Source organism: Rhinolophus ferrumequinum, chromosome 22 (genome assembly GCF_004115265.2).
Source record: "Rhinolophus ferrumequinum isolate MPI-CBG mRhiFer1 chromosome 22, mRhiFer1_v1.p, whole genome shotgun sequence".
In the NCBI taxonomy this organism is placed as follows: Eukaryota; Metazoa; Chordata; class Mammalia; order Chiroptera; family Rhinolophidae; genus Rhinolophus; species Rhinolophus ferrumequinum.
Window position 1 is genome coordinate 4688193 of NC_046305.1, and position 17172 is coordinate 4705364.

The 17172-nt window shown below is 55.0% G+C and overlaps 1 protein-coding gene across 1 annotated transcript in view; it reads right to left on the minus strand.

Annotated features, from left to right (window-relative positions):
* Window positions 1–675: 675 nt before the first annotated feature.
* FAM78B (family with sequence similarity 78 member B) overlaps window positions 676–17172 on the minus strand; it is a 42211-nt gene continuing 25714 nt past the window's right edge. The window contains exon 2 of the mRNA XM_033092831.1: window positions 676–1420. Coding sequence (XP_032948722.1) covers window positions 898–1420 — 523 coding nt within the window. The 3' untranslated portion in view covers window positions 676–897. The remainder of the gene's footprint in view (window positions 1421–17172) is intronic.

The window sequence follows — 17172 nt, forward strand, 5'->3', positions numbered from 1 at the left end:
ATAAATAATTATCTTTGTAAATTTAGGGCTAGTAATGGGAACAGAATAAACAGCTGTAAACAAAATCACAATTCAGGTGTCACTAAAGACATGGTGAAGGCCCCAAATAGCATAGCTGCTACAGAATACAGCAACGATCTATCCAAAGAGCGTGACTAAGGATACTCTGAATAGTCGCTTTTTGGAAAGAGGTAGGTAGGTGGAACCCCTGGAAGTCGCCATCGGTTAGTAACAGTTCACATCAGAACCTGGGACAGCTCCCAGGAAGCTCTCCCACAGAACAGGGCAACTCCCACTCTATCTCCAGTTTTCTAAGTGTTCCTTGCATTCTAGTGAGTATGCTGATGATCTGGTGATCAACTAATAAATGCACAAGAATTAGTTTGTAATAATACTGATTCCTTTCTCTCCCCAGTCTCTTCACCACCGTACTTCCACGCCACCCTTTTCCCCAGCACCTTATGGTCAGACAGAGAGTCTCTTACAAACACCTGGTGTGGATGTTTCCATGCCCCCTTCTAATTGGTAGAGAAGCAGCATTTGCCACAGGCACTGTTTAATTTCGTTTCCATCCCCTGCAGCTCACAGGAGAGAAATGGTCAATAGTTCAGATAGAAGGATCATCCTGGTCAGCTCCAAAATATGGCTACTTGCATGGTAATCACAGCAAGTCTGTCAAATCACTGATTTCTTTATTCCTAAAAGGAAGGGACTTTTCCTAAAGATTATGGTTCTACCACCCAAGCAGCAGCCCTCCTCGTCACCAGTGGCTGCAAAGGCTGGTGAACCAAGAGGTCTGCTTTGGCTCAGAAACTCAGTTTGGCTCCCGCCACCCCTGGCGGCCTCACTGCGTGTCTCCGCGGCATGTGCTCCCCACACCATCGGGCCAGTCTGCTGCTACTTAGGGGGGATCACAACCAGAGGTGGCCCCCGCTTGGGCCTCCACATGAGGACCTGTGCGTCGTTGGCATTGGGTTTCACTAGTGCATTGGGGGGGATGGGCTCCATCCGGCTCAGGATCCGGGGCTGCTCTTGCTGAGTCCTGCCTACCAGCCGGGCCCGTTGCCCCAAGAGCTGAAGGGGGTCCACCTGAATGTCCACTCTCATCCTCCACTTGATGGTCTGCAGAATGATTTTCTCCTTCGTGGTCGTGTTCATGGCCACCAGCCAGGTAGTAAAACTTTGGTCCCTCTTGATCCTGGTGAGCAGTGGCACGTTGCTGTCACTCACTGGCACTGCCCACGTCACACTCGGGTAGAAGTTGTCATTCATGCTGACGGAGAACCTGGAGATCTTGTTGGTGGGGCCAGCCAGGGTCACCGTTTCTGTGGTGTTCCCGTACCAAGGGTAGCTCACCCCGTCTGAGTCACTGATGGCTTTTACTCTCCCTTCCCTCAGGTCGGGCAGTTCCCAGCTTGACCTGGCAAAGCAGAAGAGATGCACAAGAAAAGGCTAAATGAATTTTTCAGAAGCTGGAGAGGGGCCCGCCACTTTACTACCACAGACAGCCAAGGTAGGCAAAAATGGGACGTTCAGAGGAGAATTCACCTCAGAAAGTTCTATGTTGTGCTGTTTGGAGGATTAAATGGGAACAAGTTTTTAAAAACCTACAAAAATAAAAGAGTGATACCAAAACAAGTTAAATAAAACCACAGCTGGTCCAACTAACCTAAAGCAGAAAGCTCCAAGGGGCATCTGTGACGCCCACAAAGTGGCATCGACTCTCTGGGACGGTGGAATTCTAATCAACCATTTAGAGGCATTCCACTGCAAGAACCACTTTCTTGGGAAGTATGAGTGTGTGTAAGGTTTCTTTGTTGCAAAGAGGTGGTGGTTAAAATGTGATGTACTTGGAAGGAACTATGGTGGCAAGGGGGGCAAAAAGGGGCGAGGTTAAGGTTACACTAATTCCTAGGAAGTCATAGAATTTAAATTCCAGTCGTTGGCCAATCAGCACTTAGAAAACATTGACATAGAAACTGACAACACAGGAGATAGTGGTCACTTTCTGGAAATCACCTCAATGTGGAAGTTGTGCTGCAGGCTGGCGCACACGGTCTTTCGGATGCTGTTCTCCCGTTGTCAGTCCAGCGTGGAAGTCTAATTGCTTAGTTTAGCAAACTTGCCATCTGGGGCACTTTGCTACTCTTCCTGGCTCCCCTGACCTTGTACCGGAGGGAGGAGGACCTGTGCCCCACCCTTAGCCCATGTCTCTCTCCCCTTCCATGGACTCATCTACCACCACCATCGTCCTGCCACCATCATCATTACCATTATCACCACCACCACCCCACCACCCCCCCCACCATCACCACCATCACCATCACCACCCCCACCCCCCCCACCATCACCACCATCACCATCACCACCCCCATCACCACCCCCACCACCACCCCCACCATCACCACCACCACCATCACCACCATCACCATCACCACCACCACCACCACCACCACCATCACCACCATCACCACCACCACCACCACTACCCCCACCACCACCATCATAGCTGATACTTATTGAGCACTTACTCTATTCCAACCACTGTGGAATAGAGCATTTTCTCCGTTAATGCTCAAAATATCCCACAAGATAAGTGAATTTTTATTTCCCTTTACACAGGAGAAGAAAGAGGCACCTCAGATTCCACATGGCGCAAACTAACCTCATCATGTCCACCGTAAACGTGGCCGTTTCCCCTGTCTCTGCGGCAGCGGGGGCCCAGTGCTCACTGTCTGCTAGGCCACAAGTGAGGGTCATCTTTGGCTCTTCTTGTGCCCTCTCCTGGACGGCCATACCTACTGTGTTACCACATCCTGTGAATTTTGCCTCGTAAGGGATGCTTGAGTCTGTCTCCTTTTCTCCATCCAACTCTCACTGTCCTCACTTCATCCAAGCCCTCAGCATCTCTGACCTGGTCCACTGCATGGTCCATCACTGGTCTCTCTGCCTCCGACCCCAATCCCTCTCAAACTCATCTTTTAGGATGCACTGGTGTTCCGACACGCAGACCTGATTATGTCCTTTCTATGCCTGACACCCTTCAAAGGACCCTCTACATGGACCTCACTGGAAGCACCCACAGGATAAAACCCAAGTTCCTCAGTGGACATAAAAGGACATATATGGCCCTCACAGTTGGGCCTGCTTGTCCCCACACCACGCTGCTTCTCACCTGTGCCCATTTGCTCATGCCCTGTCCTCCACCTGCCCTACTGTCTCCCTTCTAAAAATCTCACTGTACCTAACTACGCATCCTTTGAGAATCATTGCATGCATCACCTCCTCCAGGAAGCCTTCCTTTCTGTGCTCCCATGGATAGATCCAGATCTTTACAGGTCCCGGTTGTAATTATTTGTTTCTCTGTCTGTCTTCCCCATTAGATTATGATTTCCTTGAGGCTTGGGATTGTGACTTATTTTTGAATTAGTGTCTGGCACATTACTGGCACATGGTAGATCTCAATAAATCTTTGCTGAATGAATAAATAACTACCTTGTTTTAATTCTTTTCATGCCCGTATATCTGGGACTTGGTACAGCTGGTATACTACAAAGTACTTTATCATAGTTTTACACTTTATATATTCACTCACCTTAGAAAAGCACTACCATCCACTATTCATTTAGGATCGATTATTGGAATAGCACCAGGCCTAACACTGGGAGTTATTTATGCTTGAGGAGGAGGCACACAAGCCACACGTAAGTAGAAATGAATTGGTGACATAAATGATACTTAGTGACTGTTCATGCCATCAGATACCTGCACATGAAAACAAGCGACACAGACTCCAAGTGGGACATGAGTCGGAGACAACGACATCTGTGAGAGCTGTATCGGGGGAGAGCTCTGTGGAGAAAATGGGCTGCGAACTGCTGAGAATGAAGGAAAGAAAGGCACCCCCAGGTGAAAGCGTCCATCATGCGTGATCGTGTGACATCAAACATGAACAGAGTGTCCAGGAAACGGGAAATCGTGTCACTCCTCTGCCACCAAGTTCCCATGGCTCCTAAACCACCAGAAAAGCCCAGGTCCTTACAAGGACCTGAAGGAAAGAGGGGCGGAGGCTGTGAAGTTTAACTGAGGTGCCTCTGCCTGTGTGGAGTTGCAAAGCTGGGTCCAGCACTTAGGAGGAAGTCAGGCTAGAGAGGGGAATGTGGCACCTGTCTGTATGGAGAGGGTCAGTGCATGTGATGGTGACGGTGAGATCTCTGGGGTGAAAGAGAGATCTGAACAGGCTGGTTTAGATGGCACGAAAACCAAGAGGAATCTGGAAAGCAGAAGAGCCAGTGACAGGGAGAGCTGGTTTCCAAAGTCAAGAGAACTCCAGGGAATCACCCGTGTCAAAAGTCCCATAAACCGAAGAGACTGGGGTGAAGAGAAAGCCACGCAGATTTATTAACGACCAGACAGCAGTAAAGATATGCTGGTGGAGGCCATACTGCAAAGGGTTACAGAGTACTGAACAAGCACAAGAAAAAGCTGCGAGTTCAGGTCACTCCTGCAGGAAGGTGGCAAGGAAGGGGGGCGTGAGCTGCAGTAGGGAGCTGGCTCAGCACAGTCGCCGAGGGCAGGGCTCGTGGAGCCAGACTCCCGGCTCGTCAGCCTCGTGCTGCGACTGCCTAGCGTGTGAACGAGACGGGTTTCTCGTCCCCCACCTATAAAACAGGCATGATCACAGTACTTAGGCCGGGCTTGTTGTGAGAAAGGAAATTGGAAAACGAAGTTCTTAGCAGGGTGTATGGCCCAAAGCGAATGACACTGAACTTTAGGTCTTAGAAAGGGACAGAGATGGGGGAGAGAAGGAAGCGACAGCCCTGGAACCTTCGTGGTGTAAGCACATGACAGTAACCATCAGAGGCAGGGACCGGTACACGTTCATACACAAGGAAAAGCGGCTCAGAGTAAACCGACCAAAGTCCCCCGGGCGGGAAGGGGCGGCGCCAGCATGGGAAGCCAGGTCTCTCTCACCTCGAACCCTGCCTTTTCTACTGCACCTCTCTGGGAGGAGCTGCTTTGTTTCTCACTCTCATCCCTCTTTCCTCCAAGTCTTTCACGTGGTGAATAGAGGACACTCGGGAGGTCAGGGTGTCACCTCGCTGACCTCGGGAAGGTCCCTCCTGCCAGCCTCCTCCTGTGTATGACAGGAGGAAAAAGAGCTGGAGACCTCCTTACATCTCGGAGCCGTTACAGGGCTCAAATGAAGTGACGGTGTGTGAGCAAATGCACGGGGAACTAACACACCAGGTCAGCGTGAGTTACTCTCTCCTTGTCCTCCTCCAAACCTTCTTTTCCTCACCGTGATGAACAGTGTTTGCGTTTGAGGCAATCAGCCATTGAGCCAGAGCTCACAGCGAATGGACTCACCAATGGAGCTAATAATGAAAACATCGATTATTGCAACCGTCATGCTTTCTGCATCCCATCCTTAGAAGAAAGAGGCAAATCTCCATCAAACAAGCTCACGTGAAGCATTTCATTAAAATAAGTGGTCCCTGGGTGGAGGTCCAGGCTCTACCCAGACCCAGCCAGTTCTCTAGCGCCCACCAGAGCAGAGCCACCTCTCTGAAGAGACCCCCTGAAGCCCTGTGGTCATTGAAGAGGTAGGGGGGGCAGCGGCATTCTTGAAGGCAGGGAGGAGGCAGGTGTGCAGGGCACTGCTGCCCTAAGGTCCCCGCTGGAGTGGGATGGGAGTCGGGGGACCACATGTGGAGGGGATGTGCAGAGCTCCCAGGGGAGGCCTGGAGATGCGCGATGGTGGCGCCCCTGGGCTCAGGTGACAGGAGCCCCTGCCGGGCCCTACACATTAAAGGAACCCACTCAGGTATCTTCTGGCCATGTCCTTCCATCCTGACAAGGGGTCTGTGGGGGCTGTGGGGACCGGTGCCCTGCTTTAGACCCCACTCTGGGGGTCGGGGACCTCAGTGCTCCCAGCCAGCTGTCCCAAACCTGCCCTTTTCTGGTCTGTCTTCCTAAGGGAGGGGCACTCCCCGTGAGTGTGCCCTGGGCCCGGTGGGTGGCCACAGCAGCTGTGCTAACTGCACTGCGCTCAGCCGTGGGGAAGAGGCTCCACGTTCTCTCTCGTCTTCACGGCTCAGCCCTACAAAGTCACCGCAGGACATGGAAAGCTCAGTTAGAGGAGCCCCACATTTTCTCCATCTAGCACTGAGAAGCGCACTGTGCCTACGTGCCAGCGGGCCCTCCTGCTCCGACTGGGCAAAGGCAGCACCCGGCACCTTTCTGTTCCCCAAACCCCACTACAGGAGCTGGAGATAGAGAGGGGAGAGGATGGAGAAAAGCCCCTTTCAAGGGGCAGGTGGGGGCAGGGTTCAGGGCCGGGAAGCAGGCTGTGCTGGGAGGTCGGGGGGCTGGAGGCTCCATGCCAGTGCCCCGTGTCACCAGGCGAGTCACAAGCCCACAGCCTCTGGGCGGCCTTGCAGCCCACGCAGACGCCAGGCCCAGCCCCCGCGCAGATCCATTTCTCAGATGGTTTAACCATGATTACAGTGTAAGTTTTAAAATTAGGTTTTCCTCATTCTGCACCGTTGATGTCGGACTCTGGGAAGCCTGTGAATCCCAGCTTCCCAGCTCCCCTCCGCCCTCTTCCTTTCCGACCACATCCTTTCCTTTCTGGCATTTTTTCCCACAGCAGAAAAGACCATTTCCAGTGTTTTAAAGAGCCCTCTGTGGGGAGAGCGGCCGCAGGTTGAGGGGAAGGCCGCTCTCGTCAGCATCCTCTTCCGTTTGCACTGCGTCTCTAGGGCTGGGGGTAGCTTCTCATTACAGTTACCCTTCACTACTTGGAGGCTGGTCCTTTCAAACCGCCGTCCCCGCTGGCTTGTTCCCATTTCACAGCCCTGAGGTCTCGGCTCAGCGGCCAGTTTTCGGGGTCATGTCTGAGGGGGACTGGACCTCCAAATACACTTCTGAAGCTCTTGGAGCAGAGCGCCTCCCCACACGAAAAGCTGCAGGTCAGGGAGCCTCAAACATGTCCTCACGCAGGCCTGAGGATGGCTGTGCAGCTGGGGTTGTGCCCCAAGGAGCTGGCCGGGCATGGACCCTGTGCTGGGCATGGCGGTCTGTGCCGGCCTCGAGGAGCTCACAGCCTCCCCGAGGTGACGGGTCACATGGCCTCTTGATGGGACACACACCAGAATTTGTCTCTTCTCGATCTGCATGGCCTGGCCACCACCCTGCTCCCAGCCACTTGTCCTCTCCAGACACTGCAACGACCTTCTGGGCCCCACGCCCAAGCTCGCCCCGCCCCCACAAGCCATAGATGTGTTTTTTTAAAATGTCAATCAGATCCTGCCTCATGTCTGAGAGACCCCACTCCGGCCTCTTACGACACCACGGGGCACTGTCTGGCCCCCACCAGGTCTCAGCTGCGTCTCCACCACCGCCCTGGGCCCCTTACACTCCAGAACCCCGATCCTCTCCTCCTGGAACAAGACAAACCCCCTTCCCACCTCAGGGCCGTTGGACTTGCTGTTCCCTTTGTCTAGAACCCTCTTCCCGCAGCTCTTTATACACTCGGCTCCTTTTACCCTCAACTGGGAGCTCAAAGTCACCTCCTGAGAGGACCAACCTGTGGTGTGTAATTTCAATGTGCTGCGCTTACATATCCCCACTGGACTGTGGGCCCCGCGAGGACAGGCCTTGCCTCCAGGGGGCAGCCCACTGTGGGGGGCATGGGAGTGAGCTGGCTGCCTGGCGAGGTCAGTTCGAGAGTGCAGCAGGGGGATGAGGGTTCTCAGTCTAAATACACCTGTTCTAGAAACCACCAGCCTGGTGCCCTCCTGGGTGACTCTTGAGCCCTGTCTCCAGCGAGAGCCCTTTCACCTTCAGTCTCCTCATCTATGAAACCAAGAGGGTGGACTCAACCTCAGCGGACGAGGCTACGTCAGCGCCTAGCGTCTGTGACCGAAGCCCTCGGCCTTTGTGCTGATGGCCAGCGGGACTTTCGGGGCCACAGCAGGAAGATGTTAAATGAGAAACGCAGTGGGGATTCCCCAGGGATGAGCTGCACCTCCCGGAACACAGGACCCCACAAAACGGGTTCTCCTTGGGCTCCCAGGCCACTGGGGACTCAGGACATCTGCCCGGACCTACGCTGGGCCTAGGTCCTCCTTCACTCTCTTCCCCAGGGTTCCGGCATCCTCCTGATTGCGCCACCTGCACCACCTGCTGTTGGGGAGGTGGTAAACACCTCTGATTGGCTGCTGCACAGGCTTCTGACCTGCACTGCTCCTGCCTTCACATCCCTGGATCCCAGCCCCAAACCAGAGCAGAGGTGACCCAGGTGGGGGCAAGAGCCGTCCCCTGAGTGTTCAATGGAGATGACCCACAGCGGGTGGAGAAGTGGCTCAAAGCACCCACGGCCTGGGCTTCACACTGGGAGTCTGACCCATGCTACCTTCCCCAGGTGCAGCAGACACTAATAATGAGCTACCACGGCAATCAGGACAACAATCCCGTCCACAGACGCATCAAAGGAATAAAAAACTTAGGAGCAAGTGACCTCCCCAGGACCCGCAGAATGTTCTGTGGTCTGAGTGCCACTCCAGTCACCAGTTCCTTGCATCAAAATCATTAATTACACCCACCAGGAGCCCGGTCACAGCCAGTTATGTGTCCCCTTGGACACAGGAGGACTTCAAAATGATGTGCTCAAGAATAAATCAACGAACAAAGTGGGGAGGAGTGCAGATAAATACGGTGACTTTTTAAAATTGAACACACAACAGTCACGAGGGAGGCAAACAGTTTAGGGGAAGGAACTCGGGGGTCTAAAGGGTTGAAGGACCTCTCTGGGTTTAAAGCCCACCTCTGCCACTCAGCGGTGGGAATAGTACAGGGAAGCCACTGAAGTCCTCTCATTCGTCAGTCAGGGCTACCGAGGTCCCCTTCACCAGGACAGGTAGGTAGCCCAAACGAGGTGACCCGACCCAGGTACCTAGCATGGTGTCTGAAGCATGGCAGGAGCTCCAGGAATGGCGGTTTCCTTCCTGTCTGGAGAGCTGAACTTAACCTGGGGCCGTGGAAACGGCTGCTCGGGTAGAATCCTGGCCCCGTGGTTGACTGGCTGCGTGATCCCCCGCAACTCTAACTCTCTCTCTCTCCCTCTCTCTGGAGGTGGTGATAATAGAAGCCAGATGGCCGTGTTGTTACAGGCTGAGTGACAGCTAAGTGAGAGCCGGTGTGCAAAGCACTTAGCTCCATAGCAGTGAGAGGGGCACCGGGGCCCTGCAACACTTAGACGCCCCTCGATGTTTTGGAATCTCTCTGCCCCTCTAGTTTGGTGAGACCCATGTGAATTGCTCTGTGCCCCCATGTGCCCACCTCTACTCCCTGTGGTGTGGGGTGGCCCTACCCTCCATCCACGGGAGGTGGAATTTTGCAAATGGCCCTTGGACTCAGCAGCAGGGAGCTCGGCAGCAAGTGGGGGTGCTCTGTACACACAACTGCCTGGGGGTTGAACAGCAGCTCTTGGGGCGGCCTGGGGCTCACACTGGCCCTGACCACACGGGGGCGCTCGCCCTCCCGGCCTCAATGACCAAGTTGAACAGGTGAGGCGGGTGCAAAGCCAAACCGGAAGCTGCTAGTAGTAACAGCCTCCTGGTTAAGTAGCTCTTTTAAAACAGAAAGGTTCGCGCCAAGGCCGGGTATACAAGGCTCCCCCCTCCCTCCCTCCCAGGCCCTACCGCTCTTCTTCTCAGGGCCCACGTACAGACCCGCTGCTCTCGTGGGGGTTGAAAGGTGTCATGACAGAGACTGGGAACCAGAAAGCTCCATCCGCACGCACCACTCTTCAGGGCTCCTGAGTACACAGTCGCGGGGATAACTCTCCGTTTTCCAAGCCGGACCCCCAACCATCGGCTCGTCCACCCACGCGTGACGCTGCCCAGGCCTGGGCAGGCAGATCAACACCCGGCCATTGAAACTGACCCCCCCCCCCAACAGGCAGACCGAGCGGAAGGAGCCAAAGTAGCAAGGGAGTCGGTGCCATGTGCCAAAGGAGGTCACTTCTCCAAGGACAATGGGCTAGACCACCCGAGATCACAGCTAAGTTCATGCTTTCACCGCCGTGACTCGCCACACCGAAGGGAATGTAGCCCCAATCAAAATCTATAATAAAGAAAAGCCACCTCGGAGGTATGGCTCGTTTTAAATGAGTTCTGTGATTTCTCACTTTCTATGTGCCTGGCACGGTCCAACAGCAAGGGGAGACTGAGGCAGACAGGGAGGTGGTGGCCTTGACAAGTCCCCCATGGCTGTATGGTCTGGTTCTGCAAGGTGGTCGGTCTCAGGCATAATCCTCTGGGTCCCGCGCCCTCCCGTTGCCATGGCGATGCTCCACCAATGCGGTGACTGGATAAATGGGAAGCAGCCATTGCTAAATACTGCCTCAGAACTTGACATTTCACAAAATGCTTCTCTCATAAATGCCCTCGTTTAAAAGAAGAAATGAGGTTCTCCAGTTTTTAGACAAGAAACCAAGGTGCAGGAAGGTTCAGTGAGTTTTCTCCTGGTCCGACAGTAAGTGACAAGGCCAGTCTCAAACCTCCACACACGTCCTGTATGTTTTCTAACAGTCTCCCCTGAATCTCGCTGAGGAAGGATGGCTGGAGAATCTTGACCTACCGTGTTTTCCTGAAAAGCGGAAAAGGGTGGGAGCCTTAGATATCCAGAGTCTATTTTTCTGAAGAATTTTCCAGAACTTGGCTCTCTGGGAGAAGATCTGTCCAAGATGCCTGTAACAGACTTGGTAAACATGAGCCAGAAATAATTAGCTAATGAGCTAATCAGTGCTAACTGTCAGGGCGGACGGGTGGCTCAGTTGGTTAGAGCGTGAGCTCTGGGCAAGAGGGCTGCCGGTTCGATTCCCACATGGGCCAGCAAGCTGCGCCCTCCACAACTAGAATGAAGTCAATGAGCTGTTGCTCAGCTCCCAGGTGGCCAGATGGCTCAGTTGGTTGGAGCACGGGCTCTCAACCACAAGGTTATCGGTTCGACTTCCACAAGGGATGGTGGGCTGTGTCCCCTGCAACTAACAACGGCAACTGGACTTGGAGCTGAGCTGTGCCCTCCACAACTAAGACTGAAAGGACAACAACTTGACTCGGAAAAGTCCCGGAAGTACACACAGTTTCCCAATAAAGTCCTGTTCCCCTTCCCCAATAAAATCTTTAAAAAAAAATGCTAATTATCTGTGCCAATGGAGGCAAACATGGAGGTGGAGAATGAAAAGCCCTGGAAAAGTGTCCTGAGATGGTGAGGATGCAGCCCCGCTCCCCCCAGCAGGGAAGACCAGGCTATCCTGCCCCATGTGCAGCCTGTGCTGCCAAAGTTGGGCCTCCCTGAGTCCCCAACCTACACTGCTTCAAGCCCTGGAACTCTGGCCTTTAAGGAGCCTTGCAGAGAAGCACTTGGGAACACGAGAATCTTTATGTCTCATGTAAATAATCATCCATCAGTTCTTCCTGTTTCCTAAGTTTCTTTTAAAACTCGAACCCAGTTTCTCAAATAGCAGGGCATGTCAGCTTGTGAAAAGTGACCCAGAACAGGTGTCATGATCCAACATGAGGGCTGCACAGGGCACCGCCAGTCAGGGTGGACCCGGCACTGCCCAGGGCCCCGCTGCACCGGGGCTGACAGCAGCTGTGGACGCACGCTGTCGTGTCGTGTCAGGGCCCATTTCCCTCTGCTTCAAACAGCCAGCTCTTTACTTCAAGGCTGATAGTGCAGGAGCATCCCATAGGTGTGGGGACAGCAAGGGCCTGCATTTTCCTGCGGTGTTTGGTCCTGTGTGGAGGCTGCACACTCCCACATTCTGGAGGGAGCTCTGGGAGGAGCAGAGGGTGGCCCGGGCCGACAGAGGCTGTGCTGTGCCAGCGAGGGGCCGTGCGGGGCTCCTAGTGAGTGACAGCAGTAACGAGGAGTAGCAGGTACAGTGGTTTCCACCCCTAGTATGCACAGAGAAGCAGAGCGTTTTATGTACGTTTGTCCACTTAATGCCCAGGACTACCTTCTACACAGTGAATGCTACGAGACCCATTTCATACATGAGAACACGAGTTCAGGGAGCTGACGTGACTTGTCCAAGGCAGAGGTGGCCCAGCCGCTGACACCCAGTCCCTCCCCTCCCTTCTCTGTCCATCTGTACCCTGGCAGGGCCCTCTGGGAGCAAGTCCGCTGGCACTCCCTGCCCCAGGGCTCAGGAGGCGGGGCTGACCTCACAGGAGCGGCTGAATGTCCCTGCACTTCCCACAGCTCCCAAAGGACTGCCCAGGCCCTGTGGGGAGGGTGGCTTCCTTGGGCGGCTCCTTTCCTTCCTCAGACGTGAAAACCTCAAGGCAGAGGCCCCTCTGCTGTCCCTGTCCCAAAGTGGTGGCAGGCCTGGTAGTCGGCCCATCCGGGTGGTGGAAGAATGCACAGGGAGCACACGTGAGACCAGGGTGACAGGAAGGCAGAGGGGCAGGCAGAGGCGGCGGTCAGGCGGCTGGCGGCTAGAGAGCAGCACAGGCCTGTGCTGGCCTGAGCTCCCCACATCTGGGGACACTCTTCACGGCTTTGGATTCTGTGGCCGAAGACACCTGGGGGGGGGGTAGGGACTGCATGGGTGGGGAGGCCATCTGCGTGTTTCTCTAGAAGCAGTCCAGCCGGCCCTCCACGTACCAGCTGTCAGGTGCCGCCCTGGAGAACACGCTCACTCCCGCGCTCTGCCCTGTCCTGAGTCCACAGGGACCCCCAGGCCTCCTCAGCCACCCTTCTCTTCACCCCTGCCAGGAAGGGGGTGGGGGAAATGGGTGGGGAACTGCCAAGTGACAGACGAAGCCAGTGATGCACCTGCCCTCCCCCAGGGGTCTCTGGGGTTGGAGATGAGCAAGTCAGGAAGTATCCGGGGGTGACACTCCAGCAGGCAGAGGGGACTAAGGTGCCAGCGCCCGAGGACCAGTGCCATCAGACAGTGACAGATGCCGAAGGCAGCAAGCTCAGACAGCAGTGGAATTCCCCCGCTGGGCACAGCCCTGGCTCGGTTCTCAGAGGAGTGCGGCCCACACTCCCTTCACAACGGCTTCTGGATTATGGGTTAGAGTAAATAAAGAAGCACATCACAGCAACATAACCATAGGTTTGCAGCTTAAAATGACATCTGGTACCAACATATTGTCTGCCTCTGAGAAACTCAAATTGCCCGTCGTCACAGGAGCCTCTGCTGCTCTCAGCAAGTTTTCATCCCGAGTGGCTCTGAGTTGTGGGGAAACAGAAGTCTGGCTTTCCAGCTCCCCAAGTCCCTGTCATTACCCAGGAGCCACTGCCCGTCGGCAGGTGGGTGGGCGGTCCTGGCAGCCCCGAGACCCCCACACAGCATTTTTCTCCCCAGAGACAACTTCAAGTGCACAAGTGCCGATGGTCAGCTAGTGGCAGCATGTCCTTTGGAGGGAACTCACGCCACGTGGTGTCATTCCCGGGTCCACCATGTGCCAACCATGTGACCCAGGGCAAGTTATTTGGCTGCTTTCTGCCTCAGTGTCCTCGTCTAATGGGAATAAGGACGAGATTGTCCCCACGGTCCCAAGTGGACCGAGACCTGCTGCAATGTCTCGTTTGCCTCTTCTCAGCCACTTGGCCTTCCTCCTGGCGGCTGGAGGCCCAGGGTCAGAAGATGAAGAAGTGACCTCCAAAGAAAAAAAGCAGGGATTTGTCACTGGGCCTTCACAGCTTCCCTCGGCACAGCTGGGTGTCTCTGAAGAGCCAGGCGGTGGGAGGCCTGAGTGCTCTCTCTCCTCTCTCTCTGCCATTTGGACACTTTCACATCTTTTCTCCCTGCGGCTGAGGCCAATGCAGGCGGCGAGCGATCACAGGCCCCCTCCCTGTGCCGAGCGTGTGGCAGTCACTGAGTGGTGAGCACATCTGTGCACATGGCTGGGGGCTGGGCGGGCCCTGGTCACCACATAGCACGAACACTGGACCCACGTCACAGAGAGAAACCTGAAGCTTTCCCCCATGCCCACCCCCCAGTTCAGGAGAGGACAACTTGGGGCCTCACTTAAGAGACATGGCTCCTGCTCACTCATCCAGCAAAGCGCCGGGAGCGGAGCACATCTGGGCCTGCACGTCCCTCTCTTGCATCTTCCCGCTGTCATGGCGCTGGCTCACCCAGACCCCGATTTCCTCCCTCCTGCACTACTGCAATAGTTCCATTTGATGTTCATTCAAAAAGTATGGATCTATTTAGTGAGCATCCAGGCTGTGCCGGCCCCGGGGGTACACTGCAGAGCAGGACGCAGTGCCTGCCATTCTAGACAGGAATCCGACAGGAGAACAGGCAGCCCTCACACGCAAGGGGGCTGTGGGAGGAAGTCCAGGTCCAGCTGGCAGAAGTGGGGGCAGGTGGTGTTCAGTGGTCCAGGGAAGCTTGGGACCCCCAAGATGAGTCCAATCCATCACCTACCAAGAACTCCTCGGAGAGGCCTTTTGAAAATGAAATCCCCACCAGACCGCTCCTCTTCTCGAAGCCCTTTGGTGGCTTCCCATCACCCACAGAATGAAGGACAGGCTTCACGTTCTGACCTCATCTCCTATGACACCCCAATGCACACACACCTGTCTCCCCCAGAACGGGAGGACCTTGTAGGGAGGGCTTGTGTCCAGTTTAGTTCTCTGTATGCAGAGCTCAGAACAGGCTGCCAAACTTTGGGTGTTTAACACACTTCTTAAAAGAATGAACCCATTCCTGAGGCTGAGTCACTCTGTCCCAGAACAGAGGCCAGCTCTGCTTTCCTTGGGGTGGGTGGGGGTGTCTCATGGTAGGTAGGGCCCAAGCCCCCAGCAGTTCTGGTCCGTGAGGGGAGAAGAGGGGTTTAATACGGAATGGGGCCCACGACTCCTACTTCTGGAGCCCGGCCTATGGAGAGCTCGTCTTCAGTCTGCATGTCTTCCCTGCGCTGAGTCCCTGAAGATTCCTGTGTGGCTGTCCCACCCCCAGTCCTTGGCACTCCATCCCCAGGAGCCCCCCTACACCCCCCCACCCCCCGGTGCTCTCACACACCAAGCCTTTAGAAAGTTCTGTGTGAATGCTGGATATGCTATGCTTTGCACCAGGATGGGTTTATAACAGAGACAAATTCTCCCGCATTAATTTTCAAGGAGAAAAATGCACTTCAAGCAAGAAAATTGGGTGTCTGGGAAGGTTTCCAGCCAGGAGATTTCCAGCAGGACTTGGAAAAAAACTTAGCCATCCTGCATTATAGCAGAGTGGGGCGGGGAGGCACCCCTCCCCACCCCCCCAGTCAGCTGAGAGACACCGAGCCTGCCCTGCACTGTCCTTATTTTAAGAGACAACAGTATAGCTTAGGCTCTTTGTTTTTCTGCAAAAGTCAGCAACGTGGCTGCATGGTCCAACTTCTTCACAGCGTCTGACAGTCTCAGCCAGGCCGACCCCAGGGCACCCGAGTCCCATGGAGACAGTCTGGTCTTATAGCAAAGGTCGCCCTCAGCCTCCTCCATTGGACAGGGTACACATGGTGATTGTCACATGTTTGGGGGGAGGACGAGGAGAAAGAGTCGGCAGGTGGGGGCATGTAGTACGAGGGTCCTCCTTACTGTGGCGATTAGAGGGGCTGCTGGAGACAGCATCCAGGTGGCGTCTGCTCAGGTGGCAACTGGCATTGCTCAGACATGCATGCAGACCCTTGTTTGCTCCCAGGTTCTTCGTCCTTTCCAACCAGAACCAGAGACGGGACCCTGCCCCTGCTCCCCAGACAACAGGTGACAGGTGGCCACCCTGGACTGTGGCTTACCTATATCGGGAGGGAGACACTGCTCCCACAAGCACCAGGCTTGGCTCTATCCATAGCTGTGTCGGGAGCAAGAGGCATCCAGCCAGAGAAAGAGAAGAGCCTGTGCTCCCTCTAAAGAAGGTGCATCTGGGAGTAAATTTCCATTAGCCGACTGCAAGGTCAGAGTTGAACACCAAGCCACCCCAATGAAGCCCGAAACCCCGGAGTTCAAAAGCTCTGTATCTCTAGGCCCCTTTTGGAAGAAGAGTGTCTGTCGTGCGGGGCAGCCTGCGGGGTCTCTGCTCCCGCTCCCCACATAAAAACGCAGGACATGGTGAGGCCAAACAGGAACACCTACGGAGCCATAGGTAGGGGAGTCACACCACTATAGTCTCACTGGCGGCTGGGTTGGAGACACAGGAAGCAGGAGTCACATTGTTCGCAACCCTCACTGCTCCACTCGCAGGCTCAGCCACCATCTTCTTGCTAGCTCCCCCTTTTTCTGCTAGCCTAGCCACGGCATTTATATTAGTGCCCAATGGCTCACTGGTTACAGCTGATGGCCATTTGATCACAGTCGACGGCCATTTACCACCTGAGCCAGCACCTTTCTATGTGAGGCCGAGAGCCTGGAAACTGCTTTTTGGGGCTCTGTCCCCACACTCCACCCCTACAGGCTCTCGCCTCACAATCTACGCGACAAGCGTCTTCCGCGAGGGGCCCTGTGCGAGGAGCCTGGAGGTGAATGCTATTTCCTGGACACAGCCAAGCTCTCTGGTCACAGCCAGGGTTTCTCAGGGCACCACCAGTACTTCTGGGCACAGCCAGACTTCCTGGGCTTCTTAGGGTACCACTAGTCTCCCCGGGCACAGCGAGGGCCTCTCAGGGCATTGCCACTCTCTCTGGGCCTCTCAGGGCACCGTGCTGGAACAACAGCGGCTCACAGTCAAGGTGCTTACATATTCTCAATGGCAGCCAGTCAAGACACAAAAGCAAACATCTGCCAGTTCCACTACATGGTGGTAAGTTCCCAGTGCAAACAGTCAAGTGGTCCATTAAATTAGGGATGGAAGGCAATTCCCCATAGTCCATAGTCATTCGCCAGGGCTGTCCTGGGGGTGAGGGATGACCTTGACCTCACCCTCAGCTCCCACGGAGGACTCAGCAAGCCTTTCCTCCTGGGACTACAAGTCCCGCATCCAGGCTGCCTCAGCAAGCACTTGCCAGCCCACAGGGCCGCAACAACCTTCGCTTTCTCTGGCCTCTGCTGGTTGGGGAACCGTCCACGTCTTCCCACCCCTCCACGGGGTCCAGCTCTCAGGCAGCTGCTCCTCCTGGTCTTCCTGAGACTGAGTGTTCATAGGCACAAACTGCTCCACCGCCC